We start from the raw sequence: 23,231 nt of genomic DNA on the forward strand, positions 1-23,231 counted from the left end.
CTCCTTCATCTCTCCCAGGCTGTTGGGTGATGCTCACTGCTCTCCCCTGGCCTGGGTCACTTCAGACAAGCCGGGATGCAGGAGAACGTCCTCTTCACCCGCAGCAGGAAGGGACTTGTGCTCCTCATGTCTCTGGCTCTTGGGACCAGTCCTTGCACAGCTCCCTCTGTCCTGGACGTTCCTTCTCTCCCTACTGGCAGCAAGGCCTTTATTTCTTCCTCATCATTGAAAGGGGACATCCCATACTTCTGCTTCAGGTGCCTGCGGACCTGGGGAAGGAGCAAGAAGTAAAATACAGTGCTGGTTTACAAGGGCAGGTCCAAGCCTGCCAGCAAGGGGAGCAGGGAAGAAACTGAGTCCCCTCAGGACTTGTCCTTGCTCTGAGGCCCGCGGCAGGCTCAGCCATGGAGCAGGGCACAGGTGGCAGAGGCGGGTCCCACCTTGCGGGCTGCGCTGCCGCTGAACTCAGCCAGCTGCTGCCTGAAGCCGGGGTTGGGGTTGGCCACGGGCCGGATGGTTCGGATGGCATCCAGCACCTCCTGGCAGCTCAGCTCCGTCACAACCATCACGTAGGCAACGACCACGGTGGTGCTGCGGGAGATGCCAGCCAGGCTGGCAAGGGAAAGTGCAGAAGGGCTGGTGTTAGTGGCACACCCTGACCCCACGCTTGCCTCTTCCTCCACCCCTGTGCCTCAGATATTTCAGTTCTTCTTCTCCAAGGACTTGCTCTCCCAGAGGCCTGAGACCTTCCAAGGTCCTGGCCATCAGTGCCTATAAATACCCACTCCTCTACAGGGAATGGGAGTAGCAGCCACTGCCTGGCTGCCTGCCCCAAACCTTGCTCATCCCATGCACTCAGCTGCAGCAAAAAGCTGCCCCAGCTCCAGGACTGCCTGGATCCTGCTGGGTTTGAGTCACAAGCCACAGCCAAGGGTGGATCCTGGGTGGGTCCATTGGCACAGAGCCCTCTGGCACAGGCTGGCTCTGATCTGAAGTGAGGGGCTGGGGGCTGTATCTGACAAAGCAGCAGGCACAGGGGAAACATTACCAGTGGACGAGGCAGTTCCCTCCATGCAGGCGACACTGATGGATAAAACTGATGCATTCCTTGAAGTGCCTCTTGCTAGCAGGAAAAATAAACCAGACAGAATGAGAACTTCAGGGGTGGAACAGCATTTTTAGCTGCAGGCAGAACAGCCCTGTATGTTTGAGTTGTTTTAGGGGATCTGCCAGCCACTGCTGAGACCTGAACAGCTCAGTGCTGTTTATTCCCAAGGAAAGGTGGATTTGCCAGCTCATTCTGTGCTGGGGACACAGAAGGGGACACTGTGCTGGGGATGCACGGGGCTGCCCTGTGACTTGTGTGACTCATGCTGGGGCAATGGGACGCTGGCTGCTTGAATCTCCAGCCACGCCTGTGCCCTTGGCTGGCTCCATCCCCTTTATGTGCTCTCCCCTCTCCAGACACCTCCTGGGGGGATGCTGGCTGCCCCTCTCCATGGGTGCTGAGGAGTGGCTGCCCCTCACCTCACCCCAGGGCTCACATCCTCACAGCAGCCACTGAACTGGGATGCTCCCCTGCACTGTGGCATCACATCTCCAGCCTGTGGGTTCTTGTGCTTGAGGAGCTGGAGCACATGGAGGGCTTGAGAAGCTGGGAGCCCTCACCTCTGATCACCCTCCCACCTCCCTGCATGTCCCCAGCCTCCCCAGGGTACTCACATGTTGGCTTCAGGGGTGTCAGGCAGGGGGATGCGGAGGTAGGTAATGTCCTGGAAACCAGAATAGGAAGAGGAGAAGCTCAGGCACTGCAGCCAGGGTGTCATACATGGTCAGAGCAGGGCTGGCAGTGCCTTTGCTCCTCACCCACAGCTGCCTAGACAGTTTTGCTTCCCCCACACAGCACCCCCCTGCATGGGGATGGGGCCACACTCTCCCTGGGGTGAAGGGCACAGCAAGGGGACACCAGTAGCTTGTGGGAGAGGATGGGAAACAAGAGGAGTCTGGAGAGCTGGAAACTGTTTCCCGTCAGTGTTCAAGGTCGGGTTATAGTCACAAGACAGCCAATTTCCCATGCCAGAGGGCTGCCCAGCCCCTCTGTGATCAGGGACCAGGGAGAGGTGTATGTGCCATGGGATTCTCAGGGGGGGGAAAGAAGATGCAGCATGGAAGGAGCTGCAGGAATCTGCAGGGTGACATCTGGTGCAGGACCCTACCTTCAGCAAGGGCTGGGGGGATTCATGGATCGAAACAATGTGGGTGATCTTGTTCCTGCTTAGCTGCTCCAGGTCTTTGGCATCTGAAGGATAAAATCAGACATAAACATGTATTCATTTTCTACCCTTCTCTTCCCACAGTGCTCCCACCCTGCTTCTACAGCCAGCCAGCACACAGAGCCTTGCTCTAGCAGATCAACTGCATCCCACCCCCACATGCAGCAGTGCAGATACGGGCAAACATGGAAACCTGGAATGCCAATCCCATGATCCCAGAGCAGAGGCCTTTCCCTGATCCCTTCTCCTTGCTGCTCATGCTGGTTGAACCATTCACACCTGCACAGAAACACTCTGGGTCAGCAGGTAGTGTCCCTCCTGCCTGTACTTGTCCCCACTTTGGGAGGAGATGTGCCCTGCCCACAGCTCCTTGAGCAGACACACACACAGCACTGGGACTTGCTGCAGCCTGAGAGAACTGCTTAATCTTGTGAACTATGGAAGTGGAGCTGCAGCAATTTATATAATCTCTAATTTTCTGTAGAAACACCTGAGCAGTGATTTGCTGCTCTCTGGTCTGTTCTCTCTGCAGCTGCATGGGCAGAAACCGGGTGTCCTTGGCTGTTGGGGGCAATGCCCTGCCTGTCACCAATGCTTCAGCATTCTGGATGTGATCCTGGCCTCTAGTCCAGCGCAGCAGTTGTTGCACAGGGAGGGGAGCGTGCTTGTCTTGCTGAGCAGCTTCCAAGTGTCTCCCTTTCATGCCACAACCAGCAGATGCAGCAAGCGTGACCAGAGAGGAGGGGAAACATTTCCCCCTCTCATTCTTTTGGGTTTCTAAACTTTCACGTGCTGTAAAACCTTGGCTCAGGGATCCAGCCCAGGAAGTGCTAACGGCATGATGTGAATTTTAATAGGAGTGAGTCTCAAGGGAGATGCTCTGCAGGGAAGCTGCTCTGTGTGGGGAGAGAGATGGGCACTCACACACCTGCCACCTTCCCATCCGCCTCAGCAGGCAGTGACAGCAACTGCTGACACTGGAATCAAGGCTTATTACCAGGGCTGGAAAAGCTTCCAGTTGGAGGAGATGCCTCTGTGAGCTTAATGTTGCAGGCCTAGAATCTTGTCACCCTGGATTGCCTGGCAGAGTGATGAGGAGTGCTTGGACGGCATCAGGCCTAGGCCCCGCAGCAGAGGCTGCTCACAGGAACCCCCCTGATGGCAGCTGGGTGTCCTTGTCCCTCTGCTCCCAGCAAGCCACAGCCCCCCTAGACTAACCCAAAGTGCTCCAAGGAGCAAAGGGAGAACAGGGCTGTCACTCCAGTGACATTTCCTTAGCAATTCACACCAGTGGTTTTAAACTTGTGTAGCACTTACAGCAGGAATCCAGCTGGCAAAGGAGCCATCAGGGAGGCAGGAGTATTTATAAATGCTGGTTTGCCACTGCAGATGCCAACACTTGGCCATTAACTGTCCCCTGACAATGAAAATTCCTTAAAATAGTGACTTGGTGTGAGAAGGGGTGACTCTGCCTCTGGGAAATTCCCTCCTGAGGGTGGGCAGCCCCCTCTGGCCTCTTCTACAGCTGCAAAACTGGGGAGCATTACCCTGAAGCGCCCCAGTCCTGCTCCCTTTACCCGTGTGGCACCACCAGCTCCTCTGCTCCTGGCAGGGGATCCATATTTCCTCCTTGGCTCCTTTCCCCCATGCATCCCAAGAGCTCAGGGCAGCTGTTAAATAAGGAAACCATGCAAAGGCAGGGGTCTCTGCCTTGCCTTTCCCACAGTGTTTTCACTCCCACTACTGCCAACCCAAACTGGGTGGCAGAGCAGAGCAGGCTGTGGGTGCAGGCAGAGCAGTGGGCGCAGGCAGAGCAGTGGGCACAGGCAGGGTGGTGGGTGCAGGCAGGATGTCAGGCAGCATCTGCAGGCAGGGAGACACCAGCTCAAGCAAGCCCCACTCCCCAGCTGGAGAACACCTCTGCAGCAGCGGGGTTCCACTCACCAACGAAGTTCCCAAGGTAGAGGCCAGGAAGGATCTGTGGGACACAAGGGGAAGTGGCAGTGTGAGCAGTGACCTTGTGCTGTGGTGCCCACTATGCTGGGATCCAAGCTGGGAAACACAGACCTTGGCTGGAGGGGCCAAAGTTCTGCCACTGACATGACCATCCAGCCCCAGGGCAGGAATGGTGCTGGGGCAGCTGGACCTGTGCATTCCCAGGGCTGCCACTGCCCTGGCATCCAGGATGTGGGCTGGATGTAGCCCTGGCACCTTCAACCACCTGGCACAGCATTCTCACGGGTGCTGGGAGCCAGACACAGTTTTTTTATTGCTCCTCCTGTTTATCATCAATTAGTCCTCCGCTAGGGTTTATTACCTGAGCTCAGCAAGTTGCATACACCTTTGTACAGCCTTGGACTATACCCATGACCTGTGGAAGCCCTGCTGCTCAAGGGATGGGAAAGCAACAGGCACAGAGAAGCTTGTAGGGGATGTAGCTGTCCCCCTCCCAGCCCTGAGCTCCGCTCCCCTCACTCTGCACTGCAGGAAGCCCATTTCTCACAGCTCAGGCACAGATTGTATGGATACCATGCTTTCAGGTCATTTCCCTGGGGAAATTCCATTTCTCGTGATGAAAAGATAATTACTTGACAAGGCCTCTGTTAACAGCACTGCAGATGCAGAAGCAGGACACCTTGCAAACCCTGTCAGCCAGAGCTATTTTATATTCCCCCTCACTCCCAGCCTGGGCAGTGAGTTCAATCCTGTATCCAGCCGGTTCTCTGCCAGTTTCTCCCTGCAGCAATATTTGGTGCTCAGGGCAGGTGGAGGTGATTTTCACCAGCACAGCTGGACTCACACTTGTCTCACTGTTCACATTTGGAAACGTTTCTCTCGACTGAACAGCTTAAAGAAGGGTTTGTTGGGTTTGGTTTTTTTTTGTGATTCCTGCGATTTTAGATCAATTTCCTATCGACAGGGTGCCTTTAACTCACAGCTGCGGCACTGAGAGGAGCGGGTGGGAGAACGCCAGTTAGCAAGGGCAGCTCCCAAGGGCAGGACACTGAACCATGAATAAACAGCATGTGCCTGTCCCCAGCACCCTGCTGACATGCTCCTCAGAGGAGAAAACGGGGCAGAACATAAATAAAACAGTGCCCATCCCCTCTGCCCCGTGATGCCGAGCCCCACGCACAGCCCAGCCCCGCTGAGCAGGGGGTGCGGGACCACCAGGCTGGGGGTCATACAGGGCTCACAGCGTGTGCTTGGCGCTGGTTCTTTGGGATTAAAGGTGTTGGGAAAAGTTCCCCCCTTCCTTGAAGGAACTCGCTGTGACCCCCTTCCCTCCACCTCCCCGGGCAGCTGTCAGCTGTCCCAGCGCAGTGTCCCTGCCTGTTTCACCTCCGGTGTTGCTCTGCCGGCAGATAAACAAACAAACAAAGAAAGAGCCGAGCCCTGTGCGGGACGCGGTGCCGGCAGGTGAAACGCCGCTTGGCACGGCAGAGGCAGCCGCCAGGTAAGGGTCCCCACCTCCGGCACCGGCCGAGCCGCCCGGGCATGGCCGAACTGCAGAGCAGCCGCCCCAGCGCTCCCCGTTACCTGGCTCATGCCGTTCCCCATGGCCGACGGCGGGCGCCGGGGGTGGGGACGGGACGCGGGTGTCCTTGTCCCCAATGCTGCCGTCCTCCCCGTTCCCGGGCGCAGCTGCCGTCCCCGCTGCCTGGTCGGGTTTCCGTCATGAAGAGCTTGGCTCCTCCGGGATCGCTGCTCGCTCCCAGCGCGGCCAGGCCGGGCCGGTGGCTGTGCCGGGGCAGAGGGCACCGCGGCCGCCGTCCTCCGCGGCTCCTGCCGAGGCCCTTCCCCGGCTGCTCCGGCGCTGCCGCGCACCGGCTGCTGCCTGGCCGGGAGTAGACAAAGGAGGAGAAACTCCCCCCCTGCGCCGTGGCGTGGGAGCACGGGGCCGCGCTGGCTGCTGCCTGTCGCCGCTGCCCGCGGCCGGACAAGGCTGCACTGTTGGGAGAAGAACAAAACCTTTGTCCTGCTTCATCAAGGAAGGTCTTTGCGGCCACGCGGCGAAGCGCCCGGCAGGATGCCCACCCCTGCCCACGCCATGCCCACCCCTGCATGCACCATACCTATCCCTGCCCTGCCCGCAGCGCGTCCACCCCTGCTCGCACTGTGCCCACCCCTGCCTGCGCCACACCCCTCCGTGCCCTGCCCGTGCCCACCTGCAGCCAGGTGCCGCAGGATCCCTGCCCTGCCCGGGGAGCTGCAGGAGTGTCCTGGGGACTTCGCAGGGCCGCAGGATGGGCAGTGCCAGCGAGGAGCAGGGCTGAGGGGTTCCCCAGCAGCGCCTGTGGCCGGCTGCCCGCAGGGAGGGGTCAGCCCGGGGGTCGCGGGGCCGGGACAGGCCGGGGATCAGGCCGGGGCCGCGGCGGCCGTGTGGGGGCGCGCGTGCCCAGAGCGCCCCCTGGCGCGCAGCCGCGCGGTTGCCATGGGGACGGGCGCGGGCTCCGGCGCCCTCAGAGGCGGGCGGGGGCCGGGGGTCGCGGCCCGGCTCGGAGCGAGGGCCGGAGCGTTCCCGGTGGGCTCCCGGCAGGTTCCCGGCTCTGTGTCCCAACTCCTGCACGTCCCCGGGGCAGCGTGTTAAGCCCCATGTGCTCTGTGTGCAGGTGAGGGCAAGGATAGCCCCCCCTCCCCAAGCTTCCCACCGTGTATGGGGAGTATGGCTGGTATCTATGGGCAGGTTTGCATGCTACAGGCATAATAGAATTAATTAGGTTGGAAAAGATTTCTGAGATCATGGAGTCCAACCTAGGACTGAACACCACCTTGTCAGCCAGACCAGGGCACTGGGTGCTATTCGTAGTCTTTCCTTAACCACCTCCAGGTATTTTAAGTCTTTCCTTAAACACCTCCAGGGATGATGATCCCAGCATCTCCTGGACAGCCCATTCCAATGTATAAACACTGACAGCCCTGTCCTCTCCTGAGCACTGTCTCCTGCAGCGCTGTGGCTGAGCAGGATGTGATCCCACCAAGGAGCCTTAGTCCTCACCAAGTGTGGATTTGAGCAGCCTGCCCTAGTGGAATACGTGCCTGCCCATGGAAAGGGGGTGGAATGGGATGAGCTTTTAAGGTCCCTCCCAATCCCAGCCAGTCTGTGACTCTATGGAGGGAGGTTGAGGGTGGTTTGTAGCACTGGGTTGACCTGCAGTGGTTCAGCAGTGTGGCTGAGCTGCTGCAGGGTCACTGTGGGCAGCTGCCTGCCCTAGAGAGGGTGATGCTGGCTGTGCAGGAGAGCTACAGCAGAAATGGAGGAATATGGACTGTAAGACTTGCCCTGTCCTAGCCCCCAGTGTTCATGCAGAGAGACAAAATTGAAATTGATCCTCTTCCTCCACAAAGAAAAAGCAGTTATCAGTGGTATCCATATTTATTTATTTTTCCTCTCAGAATATGTGGTGCAGTTGATCCCCAGAAGCTTCTCAAGGGCAATTAAAGCAAGTCATACTGTGGGAGCATTTGTTATGCTGAATCTTGTATTTTTCTTTCTACCCAGCTGAGTCAGAGCAGCTGCTTAGCAAAGGTTCTGAAGAGCTTTCAGAAGAAGTTAGAAAGAGAAGCAGGAAAGCCTGAGGCAAGAAAACGTGCCTTTATTCTGAAGTCCCTCAAAATGCCTTCAGAGTACTATTTGTTTGTGGAAGAATTTTGCAAGAGCCCTGGCATCACTTGGGTTATGAAACTGGTAAGTGTGTGCTCTTCCAGGGAAAGTGAGAGATGAATGGGTGCCTTCGTTCTTCAGAGGGAGAGGAAAATATGCAGGAAACCCACAGGAAGAATTGGGCAGAGCAAGGTAACATGGAGCAGTGCTCCTGGCCAGGTTTCTGATCAACATGTACCTCCAAAACACTGCTTCTTGTGTAAGAGTTTATTTCAGCAGCCAAAAGTCAGCTCAGTTTATTTGTAGAACCAAAGTTACCTCAGTGGTGAAGGTATAAAGTGCAGAGCTCTGTGTGGAGGAACATACTGCTCCCAGGGGTTCTGACTGTGGGGTTCTGGCTGAGTTCATGCTCTGGAATTTTTCAGTTCAGCTGCAGGTGTGCAAGAAGGTGGAGCTGTGTGCAGGACAGGTGGCTAATTGGGCTCCTGGTTAACGAGCATTAGGGCAGCCCCCAAAGATGGAGTTGTGAAAACATCTGTTTGGATTTAGAGAAATCCCACTGTGTTAGATGTCAAGTCTGGTGTAAACTTACTGGGTGGAATTCCATCCTGAGACTGTGAAGAGATTACAGGAGGCTCCGTTACCACAGAAGCCCAGAATGATTTGGTTTGGGTTGGAGGGGATCTTAAAGGTCATCTCATTCTACCCCACTGCCATGGGCAGAAACAGCTTCCACTAGACCAGGTTGTTCAAAGCCCAGCCCAATCTGGCCTTTAACTCTTCCAGGAAGGAATATCTATTACCAGTCTGGGGTGGATTTGGTTGGCATGAACTTCTCTCTGCCCTGCATGTAGAGAAAGGCAGGTTTATGCTCTGAGTCATGTTTATCCCCCCAAACCTGGAGCTGTGCTGAACACCACAGCTTCCACTTCAGTCACTGATCTGGGGATTGAGGAAAAATTTTGTTTCCCATAGAAATTCTGACAATATAATGTGACACTGAGAAATGCCTTGCCTGTGCTAGAGGATTCAAGCCATTTAACATCCTAAGTGTTGTGTGGTGTATAATTAAAAACACACCCCTGCGAGTGAGCAGTCCCTCTGTTTTGTGCAGCAGGTCTGGTGAGGAGGCTGGGACAGGAGGATTTGTCTTACCCTCGTGAGAAGTGACTGGGAGGTAATTATGCAAACTAACTCGTGAATTACAACCAGGAGGATAGCAGCTAGTGATTATCTAACTCTACAAATGGGAAGTGTTAATTGGCAACAAAACCCTTATATTAAGCTGATTTTCTGCCCCACAACCTCAATTAACATGGTAAATAACCAGAACACAGTAAATAAGGATATGTGAAAAGCCTGTGATTACTGAAATTATACCAACAACTTAAATAGATTGTGGCTGACCTCAAAACTTGCAGGCAAGTAAAAATAAACTCCATGTTGCTCCTTCTGTTGGTCTGTGCTCTGGAGCAGCCCCGTGTTGTGACATCCTGGGTTGCCCATTCCCACACTCAAGAGGCAGCGGTAGGTCAGGATGTGCCCAGTGCCACATCCTGGGGCTGGAGGGAGCTGGACCTGGGCAGCAGTGTGGGAGCTGTTCTCCTTGGGTGCCTTATCTGGGCCACTCCTCACCCTCTTCTATGCAATGTGCAGCCTAGGCTGATTTCAGAATTTTTCTGCTCATTTGCCATAGTTCCCCAACACCTTTTTTGTCTTTCCTGTTTAATTAAGTTCTTCTGTAACATACACAAATTTAAAATGGGACTTAAAATTCCCAACAACATATGTTGCGTTACGTGTATTTCTGGAAGCGTGTGACAGAGTTTGTTTATTTGGTGCTGTGGGAGTTCCCCATAGGCTGCCTGCTCTGCCTTTCCTCCAGGAATCCTCCAAACACAAACATGAGGGGGTTTTTGTTGAATCTCCCTGCCCCCATAACCTTAAATAAACATGCTTGCACACGAGCAGCTGATGAATCAGGTTATGCAGGTCTTCTGCAGTGAAGTTCTGGAAAACTGCAGGAAATGCTAACTAAAAGCCACTAAGTCTGCTCTCCCATCTGTAGGTTGGCAAGTCACAAGGTGGGGAATGTTCCTGAAAACTGAAATGCATAATTGATTGAAGAAGGTGAGAATGACTGTCTTTTCTTTGGGAATATCCAACAGGCATTTTGTTCTTTTGCTCTTTTTTTCATCCTCTCCTTCTGCCAGTGCTTGGTCTGTTCTCCCATGCCACCCTCCTGCAATATTCCTTCACCATTCTCCAGGGCAACAATAAAGGTTTTTACAATGGATTTTCCCAAATGGATGGATACTTACTTTGGGATCTGATTTTTTACACTTTGTGTGCGTATTTATACATAAACTTCCAATCTCAGGTACATCTAACACTAGGCAGCAACTGGATTTTATTATCATATATATATATATATATATAATATACACATGTTTTATAATGTTTTTATACTATACATTCTTTGGGTGATCCTGCACAGGGCCAGGAGCTGGACTTAGATCCTTGTAGGTCCCTTTCAACTCAGGATTTTCCAAGATTCCTGCAGGGTAAGAAAAGGACTGTGCAGTTCTACTGCTTGGTATTAGATGCATCAGATGAACCTTGTCACTTCCAACTCCTGCAAACACCTACAGGACTCGCCTGGCCCATCGCTGCTGCAGTCACCCTGTCTCTCTCCAGTCCTTTTTCATTGGAAAACTGGTGTCATCAGATCACTGGAAATGTCAGTTTGACAAATCAGCTCAGAACAAAGCTGAAATGTCACTCCTGGTTTTACTGTTAGTGGTTGAATTTTGGCAGCCTTTCTTCTTCCTTGGGTTCACAGAATGTAAGGACAGGGTGATTCACGGGAGAGAACTATTTGATTTTCAACGTGTCACACTTGCTGCTGTATTGAGTTTGATAGCTTTCATTTGATTAACACATCTTCCCAAAAGTTATGCCACCTCAATTTGATGGTTTAGGAGACAGAAAAATCCATCAGTTCTCTCTGTGAAAGTTCAGCAGAGTTCACTAAATGATCAAAAGCCTTTCCAGACTGCCAGGTGCAGAGTACCCTACCCCTGGGGGAGGGTGTGCCAAGGTTTGCAGCCATGGTGATGTGAAGATCTTGTTCCAAGCCCCCTGCCATGGGCAGGGACATCTTCCACTGGAGCAGGTTGTTCCAAACCCCATCCAACCTGGCCTTGAGCACTTCCAGGGATGGGTGTTAGCACCCACCTTTGAGTGGTAACTGAGGGTCTTGTTAATAGATCCTTTGGGGTGAATTAGAGTGAAACAACACTGAATGACCAATGTACATATATGAGGCAGGTTTGTTTTAAAACAAAAGGAAGCATACAGCTGTTTTGACTATTTTCTATAAAAATAAAAACGTGAAAACATAAGAGAAAGAAAAAAAGAAGGAATAATAAAAGATAGGGGAGAGGAAAAATATCACTACCCAGGTATCCAGTGATGAGATTTGATCAGTGCAGTTTCACTGTTTGTGGTCTGCATGACGGTCACAGTCTTCACCAATTAGGAGCCCACACACAACAAAGACTTCCATGGGTTAAATGCATTCAGTTTTAGGGGAAAGGCCTTAATACCTCCCTTGGGTGGGAGTTTACACTGTCACATGCAGCTGTGCCTTATAGGGAGGGAGGAAATTGTCAAGACAACAAACATTAACCCACCTCTGCAGGATCTGCTTCTTATCTGCCTTTTCCCTTATCTGATGCAATAACACTTTGTCGAAGTGGGTTATCTGGGAAACAGCAGATGCAGGGCTCAATCAATTTATCTAAGCAAACTGTTTTTTTCCTAAGGAGGTGGTCACAGCTTCTCTGGGTAACTTGTGCCAGTAACTCACCTTAAGGTACAGAACTAGCTCAGGGCAGTTGTTCTTTCCTTTTCCATTACTTTGTTGATTACTTCTGATTTTTACTACTTTTTGTCAGATAGCACCATGCAGTGTTGGATTTCAGCTCAGGTGGCTGAAAACTGGGAAAATAGTTAGGGACAGACAGGGAAAATAATTAATTGTCACTGGGGCACAGAGGACTGTCAGAGTGAGAATTGCATATTTGCTTGTTCAGTGTCTGTTTGTTTTGGATCTTTATCTCTATTTCAGCCCAGATGTTCCTCTCACAAACGTGGCAGCACAAAACCTGCACCTGACTTCTCCTGGCCAGGGAGGGGACATGCTGCCTGCAGGCTATTCCCTGCTGCTGGCTGTGGGATCTCTGGCAGGTGCAGGTGAGCTGACCTCACCCTGGCAGCTGCCACGTGTGCTGCAGCCACTTCACTGTGCTGCCTCTTCTCCTGCCACACAGCCAGGTGATTTCCTTGGTAGCAGCTTTAGGCGTGAGGCTGGGCCAGCCTTCTGCTTTAATGTCACTTTGTGCATCTATAATGTGGGTCTTTTTCACTTTAAACTCAGTAATGTTCTGGTTAGTGCACTCCTGAGAGGTAGATGTAGCTTAGCCCTTCGCTTCTGAGGCCTCAGAGGGACAGCAAGGCTGGCATTGCTGTGCACAGCTGTCACTGTTAAGCTGCCTCTCTCAAGAGGTGGCAGCTGAGGAAGAGAGAGAGGGAGGATGGAAGGAGAAAAATAGGTTGTCAGATTCCTCATGAATCTGAGAATGGTGTTTGAGCATAATGGAGGATGGTGTTGAACATCCCATTTTAAGGACTGCTCCCTTCTATAAATCTGTCTTGTCAGTAGATGAAGGAGAGTTTTTGCAGTGCCCTGATAGCAGAGAGGATGCCAATTGCTGCTGGGGAACTTCTGATGGAGACCTGGGGACTGTTTTCTCCTGTAGGTGCATAGCAGTTAACCCTGGAGAATTTAGCTGCTGAATGTGGCTGGTGGCCCCAGCCTTCTGGTCTCTGGCCTTTCACTCAGAATTCTTGCTGGGCTGTGGAGATTGTGATTGAAAATAAATCACATGGACTAAATGTGTGCTCATGTGTTGGGAATGACTTTGTGTAATTGTTTGGACGTCTCAGGGCTGCAAGCGGGTGATCAGACTTGGTGCTCAACTCCCAAGTGTGGGGCAGGGCCAGTGGAGGTTCTCATTGTGGATATGGACAAGCACTTTCATCCAGTGTTCAGACGGCGATTAGCAGTGACAAATGCTACTTTGAGCTCCTGGGCTGTGATATCCCAACCCATCAGGATGTGAAGCCCTCAATGTGTTCTTGAGCAGACAAGGGACTATAGTGTCAGGTCACCCCTGGTACAGGGGTGTCTCGTGATGCTTTCACATCTTGGAGGTAGGGGTTTGCAGGCTGAGTGAGCTGGTGTGGTGCAGCAAGTGAGATCTACAGCTGTGTGAACTGGTTACATGAAGAAGCTGCCACCTGGAATGATATAGCTGCTTTTAACCAGAGTATCATACTTCAGCTGGGTGCAGCACCATATAACTGTCTGATCTCTAGCCCTGTTGTGAAACCCTGCCAACTTGGCTATTTCTGGAAGATGTTCCCCTCCAAGTACCAGCAAATCACAAGTATCAGAGCACTTGCCAGAGATGGAGGGTTATGATCATCTCTCCTGCTTATGTGTCCCACAGCAGTGCCCCATCAGCCCTGATAAACTTCCCCCCAGAGTGGTTTGGCTGCCAGCAATGAGCATCACCAGGTCCATGGTGCACTGACTGAGATGCAGGCCAGGAACTGCGAGTACTTAACAACAAAAAGCCCTTTTAAAACAGAAATTGACTCTGTTGGTTTTGTTTGTTTTTTAACACAGGTTTTCTCCCTGGTTAAGTGAAAAATATTTATCATGAAATTCAGCTGAAATTCTCTGAAATTTATCTGCTACATTCGCAACCCAAGTATTGCAACAGCAGGAACCCGAGAACGCAACTGATTTGTCATTACAAGAGTTGAGAGAAGCAGAAACAGCAAATAGCACTACAAAAATGACAAGCAAAAATATGATTATTATTCTTTCAGTCTTAGTCATGTAAAGAGCAAGCAGAAGCATAGGTAAGGCAATTTCCCTTAGAGGTGACTTATGTTGATGGTGTTCTCCTATGAAATGTCTCTAATTTAACTCTTCCTTCTAACAAGATGTGGTCACTGGTATTACTTGTTACAGCACTGTGTCCTGTCAGCTTCAGCCCAGTATTTCACATGGTGCCACTGGGGACAGTTTTATTTCAAATGAACAAATAAATTAAGCTCATTTCTGGTCTGGGATAGCTCTAATGTGCACAATCTACTATGTTCACAGCCTCAAACAAAATTACTGCTAAGGCAGCCTGCAGGTAAAGGGCTAAAGTTACTTCAGTTAGTCAGGAAAGAAATTAATTGGAATGAAAGTCCTTGATCACATCATCACAGTGCTGCTGGGTTCTCAGAGAGATATCTGAACACTCTGCTGGGAACCTGCTCCCTGCAGACACCCACATCTGCAATTAAAAAGGGTTAATGCTCATTCTGTGAATCTTCCTCAGCACTTATTGCTTCAGCATGACTTTTTTTTTTCACTTTTCTTTCTGGAAGCCAAAGGGATTTTTTTTCTTTAGTATCATCAAGAACAGGAATAGAAACTTTGCAACAAGCTCAGAATGTTCTTTGGCTCAGCACATGGGAAAGAGATTTAGGGTTGGATTTCCTATTGCTTCACACTCACTCCTGCCTGCTAGCAGGGTAATGATTTTGTGGGCAGGCATTTTTCTTAATGAGCCATTGGCAAAACTGCCTGTTTCTCCCTAATTTACTGTTATATCTCCTCAGCTGGGTTCTGGAGGTAAACACTTCAGCTTCCCTCACTGCCAGCTGCCAGTGAGGCTCTGAACTCGAGTTCATCTTCTGAGAGACTCACTTTGCATTGTGAACAGGGAGAGCAGGGGGGTGAAGATGTTTATCACTTTCTGAGGGGTTTTATTACACTGTTTGGGATGGATGGTCTGGTTTCATGATTTTCTTGGCAACTGATCATAATCCTCTAACCTTCATTGTGATTAAATGACAAATATCCAGAAGCAGAGCAAAGCAAAGAAGCAAGTTGCCCCTTCAGAGTGGGAAAACAAGGCAGCATGGGGCTGCCAAGGGACTGGAGCCCGTGTTGGATCCAGGACTTGCACAAGAGCTCTCTGTCAGAGGTCCTTGTGCACTGTGCCTCCCACTCGTGCTGCTGCTGGAGCACTCTGTTCCCAGCAGCTGGTCCTGCAGCATTTTGTCATTCACTACACAACCTTAAATATTAATAGCAGAGAGATGTCCCCTGCTTTCAGCTGTTCAGCTGTGTCCCTGCTTGTCTGGGAGCTGATTCCTGCATGCAGCTGGGGTATTGTCATTGCTCAGGTACTTCAGTCCATCAGTTTGATGCCATAGGCTGACAGGGAAGGAGCAGCATGGTGGAGGCTTTGACCTGGGCTGGAATGACAGGCCTATCAGCAGAGGGGGAGATCTGGGTGTTCTGTGAATGAGAACATCATGGCAAGCTCACATTTAGGTGCAGAATTCATCCCAGCAGGTGTCCTGCTGGGTCCTGAAGCTGTTGGCACAGGAGGAGAATGCACATCTTCACTGGGGAACAAGAATGGGTGTGTGAGCTCTTATGGAATTAGGAGACCAAAAGGACCAAATGTTTTCCAAAAATGACTCTGCAGTCACTGTGGTGACTGTTTATTGGGCACTGTCCTGAAGCTAGTTGTGTATTTCACTGGTGGGAAGCAGTATCGGATTCTCCATACTTGGAGAAGCTGACACACATTGTACCTTTTGCCATGCACAGCTCAGTGTGTTCAGCATCATCTCTGGCTGTGGATTCTAACTAACAACACATGAGCAGAGCTTCACCTGAAAGTGAAACATCACCTCACCTCTACAGGCAGGAACAGGAAGGTGCTGTGTAACCTGTCTGTTAGTGCTTTCATTGTGGCTGCTGTGTCCTAGGAAGAAACAAATGAAGCATCTTCTCAGGAATCTGGCTGCACAGCAGAGAGTGTGGTGGGAGACACCCTCATGGATGAAGTTCACTCTCCCCTTGTGTCAGGCAGCAGCAGCTCCCACTTCTCTCTGGACACCACAGGCTCAGCACAAGGCAGTGGCTACCTTGCTTCTGAGAGTTCCCCAATTTGGAAGCTGCAGTGGGTTGGAATGAGATAGTTTAGCTGACACAGGGATGCTTGACTGCTCAGCTGGCCCTCTGCACTGCAGAGCTTAGTTCTGCTCCATGTAAGAAAGCAAAGGGGCTAAACACGTTCTGCACAGCAAAACAAAGCTTTTAGGGCAGGCAAGCACCTGATCCTCCTCCTGCTACTACTATGGAAACATGTCAGAGCAGAAAACCTGTTGCCATGAGACTGTAAAAATAACCCTGCCATCACATTATGGAGACACGGACTGGCTGCACCACATGGCTTATGTAAGAGCAGCTCCTGCACTGGGATGTGGCACTGTGAGCTGCCTCCTGCTCCCAGGAGACAGGCAGCCTTCTGAAAAAGCTGCAGGCAAGACAGTTTGGGTAGTAAATCTGTTATTTTTAGTCTGTGTGTCTGGAATATCAGCCTGAAGTGGACAGAGACACGTTTAGGGTATGTAGTGTCAGGAGCAGAATTTTAAAACTAGGACCAAGCAATGGTAGTTGGGTTTTTTGGTTTAAAGAAATCACACCTTGGTTTTAAGGGGTCAGATAAAGGGTATTTTTTTGAACTCTGTGTAATCTGAAGCGTGTTTAGGACTGGCCAGGGCAGGAGAAGGCCTTGCTGAGTTGGAAGGTGGTCAGGGAGCCAGGGAAATGGTGATGCTGTGTTTGATGTTGTCATGGCTGGGAAAAAGGAGAGAGCAAGGGACCAGGCCCAGCAGCCAGGCCCAGCTCTGTTGCTCATGCAAGATTTGGCAGAAGAGGTGAGCAACCTCAGAGCTGGAGAGAGGACAACAGCCATGTTTACAGTTCTGAAACTTCATCCAGAAATATCTCTACAGAAGTTCAAAAAATTAAGGGCTTGGCTGGACACAGACACTTCCCTGTATGCAGAAAAAAAATCCAAACTCACTGTAGTCATGTACTAATTATCATTAATTTTTTTAAAAACTTATGCTCTTGACCAGGTTAAGCATTTGGGGGGGGGGCACATTCAGAGAGGGGAGTGCAGAAAACAGCAAATTTTAAAACCTTTGCAGAAACTACTACTGGTTACATCAATTGTCCTTTTACTACAAGAGAAACTCAGTGACTATTCCTGCTCAGCTCTCCTCAGGCTGCTTTTTAAAATATACCCAAGTTTTATCTCTTCATCCAGTCCTGAAAGCCTCATTTCTGTCGTCTCCTGCCTTCCAACAGTGGAACATGTTTTCCCAGCAAGACTACAACGATGCTGCCTCCTCCTGCTCCTCCCTACACATCCTTAGAGATTCCTGACGTGCCTCAGATATACAGCTTTGCTTTGTTTGAATGCACAACTCCTCCTCTGTGCTTCAGGCATGTGGAGGATTCCCAACCCCTCCTACTCCTGTTCCCAACGTGACAAAGGAGCAGCTCTGAAGCCAAACCCCAGAAGAGTTCACATAAACCCCCAACAAGGAACATACACATGGAGTCAGGAATGTCCCACTGCTGTGATTTTAATGATCCCAGTTCCAACCCAGCTGGGGACTTTTGTCCAGCACTGTGTCGAGGTCCAGCACAGAGCAGGAAAGAGTTTGTGGTCCAGAGAAACTGCAGAGTTGTAGCTGAGGAGCCAAACCATTCCCAGGGCCCTCACCTGGGTGGGCTCTGGACACACCAAGGTCCTGCAAGTCCCAAGGGCTGTGGCTACTGAAACATGAGCCCCCAGTGACAGCCAAGCACGCTGTGACAATGGCACGGCCACCTCAGCCCTCCAGGATGCGGTTGATGAGCTTCATCTCCTCAGCAGACATGGGGTTCAGGTTAAACCCCTTCAGCTCAGGTTTACCTGAGGAAAACACATGGAAAACATCAGGATTTTGTCACCAGAGAAGTGAAGCAGCTCGTGGTAAACTCGAGAGGGGCTGTGGGGAGAGCAGGGACAGCCCTGGGAGCTGAACTGGGGTCACCCCAGCACAGGGTCAGAGGGGGTTCAGGGTGCTGGTGGGTGACAGCCCCACACAGAGCCAGACAAGGCTGCTGGGGCAGGGAGGGAACTGCAAAACCAGTGGGAAAGAGGCTGCAGGAACACATGGAACTGAGGAATCTCCTGATCCACGAGTCTGCTCCCAGGCAGTTCCAGTGGGAGAGTTTACCTTGAGCTTCGTAGAGCCGGTTGACCTTCACCCGCAGCTCTTTCCGGAGGTTGTTTATCTCCTCATCCAGCTCTTCCTGGTCTGGGATAAGAGGTGGGAGTGAGGAGGACTGTGGTGGGCTCTGGGATGAAGGCTCAACTCCCCATGGGACGCAGCACAGGCACAGGGGGGTCCCACCCTGCCTCCACCACCCCCGGGGCCGAGCAGGTTCCACATGTGCTTCCCAGGGCCAGAATCAGCCTCTCGGGAGGCTCTGGGCACCTCAAAGCCCATCCCCGGGCAGAAATCCGTTAATTGAGCCAACATCTTGTTAATTATGGCGCTTATTAAAACACTTATAGCTACACGGAGCCCTCGCGGTGACCTCACCCTGCCGCAGCATCTCCCGGGTCTTCGCCTTCGGCAGCTCGATGAACATACCCCCGAAGCACACCATGGCCTTCTCTGGGAGACAGGGGAAACGGAGGGGAACGGAAAAGAACGGAAAGGAACGGAAAGGAACCGGCTGTCAGCGGAGCCGCTCCGCGACCCGCGGCCACGAGGTCACGGTGGGCGCAGCCAGCCCGGCCTCACCGTCGGGCTCCGGGTCCTTCTGCAGCGCCCGCAGGGCCTCGCGGTTGCGGTTCCGCTTCACGTCCAGGTCCACGATCTGCAACGGCAGCGAGAGAGGCAGGAGCGGCCGGGACTCGGCGCTACCGGCGGCGGGACAGAGCGGGCCGGGGGAGGCCCGCCGGAGCTGGGTCGTACCTGCTGCCGTGCCGCCAGCACGTCCTCGGCCAGCTCCTCCACCTCGGCCAGGTAGCGCAGCACGAAGGCCGGGTCCCGGGCCATGGCGGGGCCGAGCGGGGCCGCCACCGGGGCCGCTCCGGGTCCGCCGCCGTTCGGCTCCGGGCCGCAGCCGCAGCCGCGCGGGCGGGTTCCGCGGCGGGAGGGGCCGGGCTCAGCGCGCCCTCTCGCGGCCGCCGCCGGGAGCGCCCGGGGGGGCGGCGGCTCCGGGGCGGCGGGGACCGAGCGGGGCTGCGAACGCGGCGGGGACCGAGCGGGGCTGCGAACGCGGCGGGGACTGAGCGGGGCTGCGAACACGGCGTGGGTGACCAGGCCAGCACGGGCCGCCAGAGCGGCCGTGAGTGGCCGTGGGCTGGGATGGCCGTGCCCGGTGCCAGCGTGGGATCTCGTCCGTAGTGCGCCCTAACGATCCCGGGGCTGGCTCCGGGCTGCCTCTGCACCGCCCGGCAGAAGGATGGAGGGTGCGGTGTGGCCGTGTGGCGCTGAGCCCCCGAGCGGGGTCCTGGCCCCGCAGCCGGCCCCCAAGCCACCCCACTCGCCACAGCCCCGAGGGACAGCGGCTGAGAGCCCTGCCTTGCCTGGTCCCCTTGTGTGTGAATTATTTATCACTTTTCACAGCCTCGCCCCCAGCATCACCGTCTGTCTCCTCTTCCTCGCTGCTTCCCAGCACGGTACCGCTGTTGGCAGCTGGGCCCTTGGAGCATCAGGTGACCTCTCTGTCATCCCAGAAAGCAATAAAGGGCACTCAAAGCGTGGGGAGATTAGCTCAGGTTTCCTTTGGTGCAGCTGGTGGCTCATCTGTAGCTCAGCATCCAGGACCTGCCATCCCCAGGGACTGGAGCCAATTGTGGTCCCGGCAGCTTGATTCACCCTCAGCCAGCCCCGGTGCCCCCCGGTCTGTGTCAGGCAGGGGCTGGTCCCGGGAAGGCTCTGGCAGGGGACCATATCCATCTGCTGCCCTGAATGACCCTGCCTGCAGGAAGGGAAATATATTGCCCCTCAAAATGCTTTTTATCTCTTTCCTTCTGCCCCACCCAGCCATGAGCAAGAGGAGCTGGAAAAATGGAGTGTGGGAGATGAGGGAGACCCAGCACTGGTGATGAGGACTGGCAGATCCTCATTGTGTGCACTCTGCAATGGGAAATGGACCCCAGGAGCCCACCCAGGGCTGGTGGGTAACAGGGGACCCAGGTTCTCATGTCCCATGTCCCTGCTCTGGACAGAGCCCTGAAACAGCATCTCAAGGTTCTGAATGTCCTGTCCCCTGTCCCCAGCTGTCCATCTCTGCCACCCTGGCTGTGCCACCCAGCTGCTGCTTACCTGGTGATGGTGGGGGGGACCTCTGATCTGTTTTAGATCAGTGCTTTGAAGGGAGGGAGCCCCAAACCTGCCTGAAGCAGCAAACAGGGGCTGGGAAGAGAAGGAGACCCAGCACTTGGGGGTCCTGGCACATGCACTTAATGAAACTCATTTGATAAGGAGCTCCCCAAAGGTGGTGACCCCTCTGGGCTGCCAGAGATGAGGACCGCAGGGGACAGGGACGGAGGGAGCGAGGCAGCAGCTGGCTGGTGGTCACCACAATTCTGTGGGCAAATAATCCCTTAAGGGAGATTACCCAGATCGGAAGATTACTGGCCCTAATCCCATAAGGTCATTTGTTTCAGTTAACTGAGATCCCTGTCTGTGGCAGCATCAAATGAAGTTCAGCAGCTTCAGGGAGCAGTGGTGGGCAGTGCTGGGGCACACACAGGCACTCCAGGCTGGGAATGATCCACACTTGGGTTAGATTCCTTCCTGACATCAACCAGAAAATGTACTGGGACTGGGGCTGGATGCCAGTGCTGGGAAATGCTCATTTGTCAGTGGGAGCAGCTGGCTGGAGATCTGAAAAAGCAGGAGGGAGGGAGGGAGGGAGGGAGGGGGGGCTTTCAGAGTCTGGGCAGGAGGAATGGGGATGGGGATGGGGATGGGGATGGGGATGGGGATGGGGATGGGGATGGGGATGGGGATGGGGATGGGGATGGGGATGGGGATGGGGATGGGATGAGATGTGGCATGGGAACAGCGATGGGAGCAGGCTGGCTGTGTCCTGGCAGCAATGCAAGGCAGCAGTGACTCTGGGGTTGCCAATGACAGTGCAGTGAAGGCAGGGTTTTGCCAGGAATGTTGGGCTGCATGGAAGGGCGGGGGCTGCTCTCCCTGGGAAGGTGGGGCCCAGCTCAGCACAGCTGAAGGATCACCAAGCCATGGGCATCTGGAAAACATTCTCATGGCAGTGAGAAGTGGCTGGTGCTGCACTCTGCGGCCTGTCCCCAGCCAAGCTCTGAGCCAGCCACAAATCATCGTGGATTTCTCCTCCTGGAGCCAGCGCCAGGGGCAGACATTCTGCCTGGAAGCTGGACTCAGACTGGAACCAGAGTCCATTTGGACCTGTTCCCCTGGGAACTGGGCAGTCAGAGGAAGCAGCCACCCGCCCGCTGCCGGGAGCTGCTTTGCTTTGCTGTGTGTTTTGTGGAAAAAGCAGGTTTGGTTTCATCATGTTCCTTTTTCTTCCTTGCAGCCCTTTTCTGTATGCAGCCAGAAACCCTCCCTGCCTGCTGGCAGCTGCACAGGAAGCTTCAGGGATGTTTATAAGGTTTTTTTCTCTCTTCTCTTTCATGTGGCTGCTGGGGCCTGTTGTTAAGATAAATCAGACTTCAAACCACGGTCTCCATGTTCTCAGGCTGTGGATCTTTAACTGCTGCTTCAGAGGGGGTGTTTCAGGGTCAGGGGAGAAAGGTGGGTCTGTCTCTCCCTGATTTCCAAGTGCCCTCTCCGTGGCACTGGAGCGAGCGTGCCCACCGTCATGGCAACGTGGTCTGTGCTCCATCACCCAGCCAAGTCAGAGAGTCCCCAGGGACCAAGCCCAAAGAGGTCTGGAGTGGCCAAATGTTGATAGGGACTCTGGCCAGTGGACCCCATCCTTGGAAGGGGCCCTGCCCTGCCTGGTTGTTGATGAAAGGCTGTTTTCTTCAGGCTTTGGGATGCTGGGAGCATCCCCTCCCCCAGGCAAGCATTTGTGGAGGGGATCTGTCAGGAGCATCTCAAGGTGAGGTGTTTCATTATCAATGCTAATACATGCAGCACGGGGAGAGCCTTGCCGAGGGCCCGGCCACTCCCTTGTGCTGAGGAACATCTTCACCCCCTGGATTTCATCCCAGGAATCCAGGCTTACCCCACCCCCGGGTTGTGCTGATCCCTCTGGCCACCCTGCAAGGCAGGATTTGGAAGTTAGCTGTGTTTCCCAGGATCAAACACACTCCCACTCTTAGTGTGCCACGGTGTGCTGACCACGGGCCAGGCTCCAGCCAGGCTCATCCGCAGCAGGCTGAGCCTCGGGGGCTGAGCCAGAGCCGGAGCCCGGCCCCGTGGGCTGGGGGCTGGGGCTGCCTCCAGCAGGCAGCTGCCCGTATGCTGTCACCGTCCCTGGAGACCCGCCACGAAGGAGAGAAAGCCCTTTCCCCTTTCCCTGGCAGCCGTGCCGGGGATGCCGGCACAGCGCTGCCTCTCATGTGAGCACATATCCCAAATCCCATATCCCATATCCCAAATCCCATATCCCAAATCCCATATCCCGGGGTGCGGCCCCTCGCTCCGCCCGACACATTGTGTCCAAACTCCCGCAGGCAGCAAGCGCAGGAGAGGTGGAGCGGCAGAGCAGGGCAGACTCCTGTGGCCTTGGTACTTCACTTCCAGGGACATTCCCAAGGCTGGGGAATAACATCTGTAACTCTTTCACGAGTTTCATTTCAGGAACAACAAAAGCCTGCTACCAAACCCCATCGCTGGTCTTCTCAAAGAGGATACAACTTCTTTGAGGAGCCTGGTCTAGTGGAAGATGTCCCTGCCCTTGGCAAGGGGTTGGCACAAATTGATTTTTGAGGTTGCTTCTAACCCAAACCATCCTGTGATGATTCTATGCCTCTCCCTCCAAAGCAGGGCTCAGGTCCAGCCCAGCCAGTCCCTGCTGGGACCTTCTCTGGCTGCATTGGGCCGGGGTTTGGTGGTCTGTGGTCCTGTCTCAGCCCAAGGGGAGAAGAGGCACCCACACCTCCACCCACCCGGACCTCAGGCCAAGCCTGCACCCACAGTCAGGGTCTTGCCTGGACCAATCCTCGGGGCCGCGGGGGTACCCAGGAGCTTCCCGGGAAGCTCCGGTGCTCGGTGGGATGGAAGGGGTGGTCGGACAGCGTGGACAGCGCGGTTCCGCCGGGACGGGGTGGGTGCACCGTGCGGGGCTCGGCGGGTCCGGGCGGTCCCTGCCGGCGGGGACCGGGGCTGGGGGCCGGCCGGGGGAGGGGCCGGTT

At 53.8% G+C, this 23,231-nt stretch overlaps 2 protein-coding genes across 3 annotated transcripts; both read right to left on the reverse strand.

Annotated features, from left to right (window-relative positions):
* Positions 1–6: 6 nt before the first annotated feature.
* Positions 7–6,653, reverse strand: DUSP15 (dual specificity phosphatase 15). Of its 2 annotated transcripts, none has more exons than XM_030963287.1 (8): positions 6,443–6,653; positions 5,814–6,224; positions 4,218–4,251; positions 2,217–2,299; positions 1,723–1,772; positions 1,049–1,123; positions 441–612; positions 7–269 (listed from the first exon to the last, which is right to left on the reverse strand). In XM_030963287.1, the coding sequence occupies exons 2-8, from the start codon at positions 5,832–5,834 to the stop codon at positions 57–59; spliced, it is 648 nt and encodes a 215-aa protein (XP_030819147.1). In that variant the 5' UTR covers positions 5,835–6,224; positions 6,443–6,653; the 3' UTR covers positions 7–56. The 2 variants fall into 2 exon arrangements, with proteins under 2 accessions (XP_030819147.1, XP_030819148.1); XM_030963288.1 differs by lacking the exon at positions 6,443–6,653 and adding an exon at positions 6,350–6,368.
* A 10,244-nt stretch (positions 6,654–16,897) lies between these two features.
* PDRG1 (p53 and DNA damage regulated 1) lies at positions 16,898–19,009 on the reverse strand. Its single transcript, XM_030963350.1, has 5 exons — positions 18,847–19,009; positions 18,673–18,748; positions 18,469–18,543; positions 18,100–18,180; positions 16,898–17,792 (listed from the first exon to the last, which is right to left on the reverse strand). Exons 1-5 carry the CDS (start codon positions 18,928–18,930, stop codon positions 17,710–17,712), a joined length of 399 nt encoding a protein of 132 aa, XP_030819210.1. The 5' UTR covers positions 18,931–19,009; the 3' UTR covers positions 16,898–17,709.
* Between the last annotated feature and the right edge of the window lie 4,222 nt (positions 19,010–23,231).

This window comes from Camarhynchus parvulus, chromosome 20 (genome assembly GCF_901933205.1).
Source record: "Camarhynchus parvulus chromosome 20, STF_HiC, whole genome shotgun sequence".
NCBI lineage: Eukaryota > Metazoa > Chordata > Aves > Passeriformes > Thraupidae > Camarhynchus > Camarhynchus parvulus.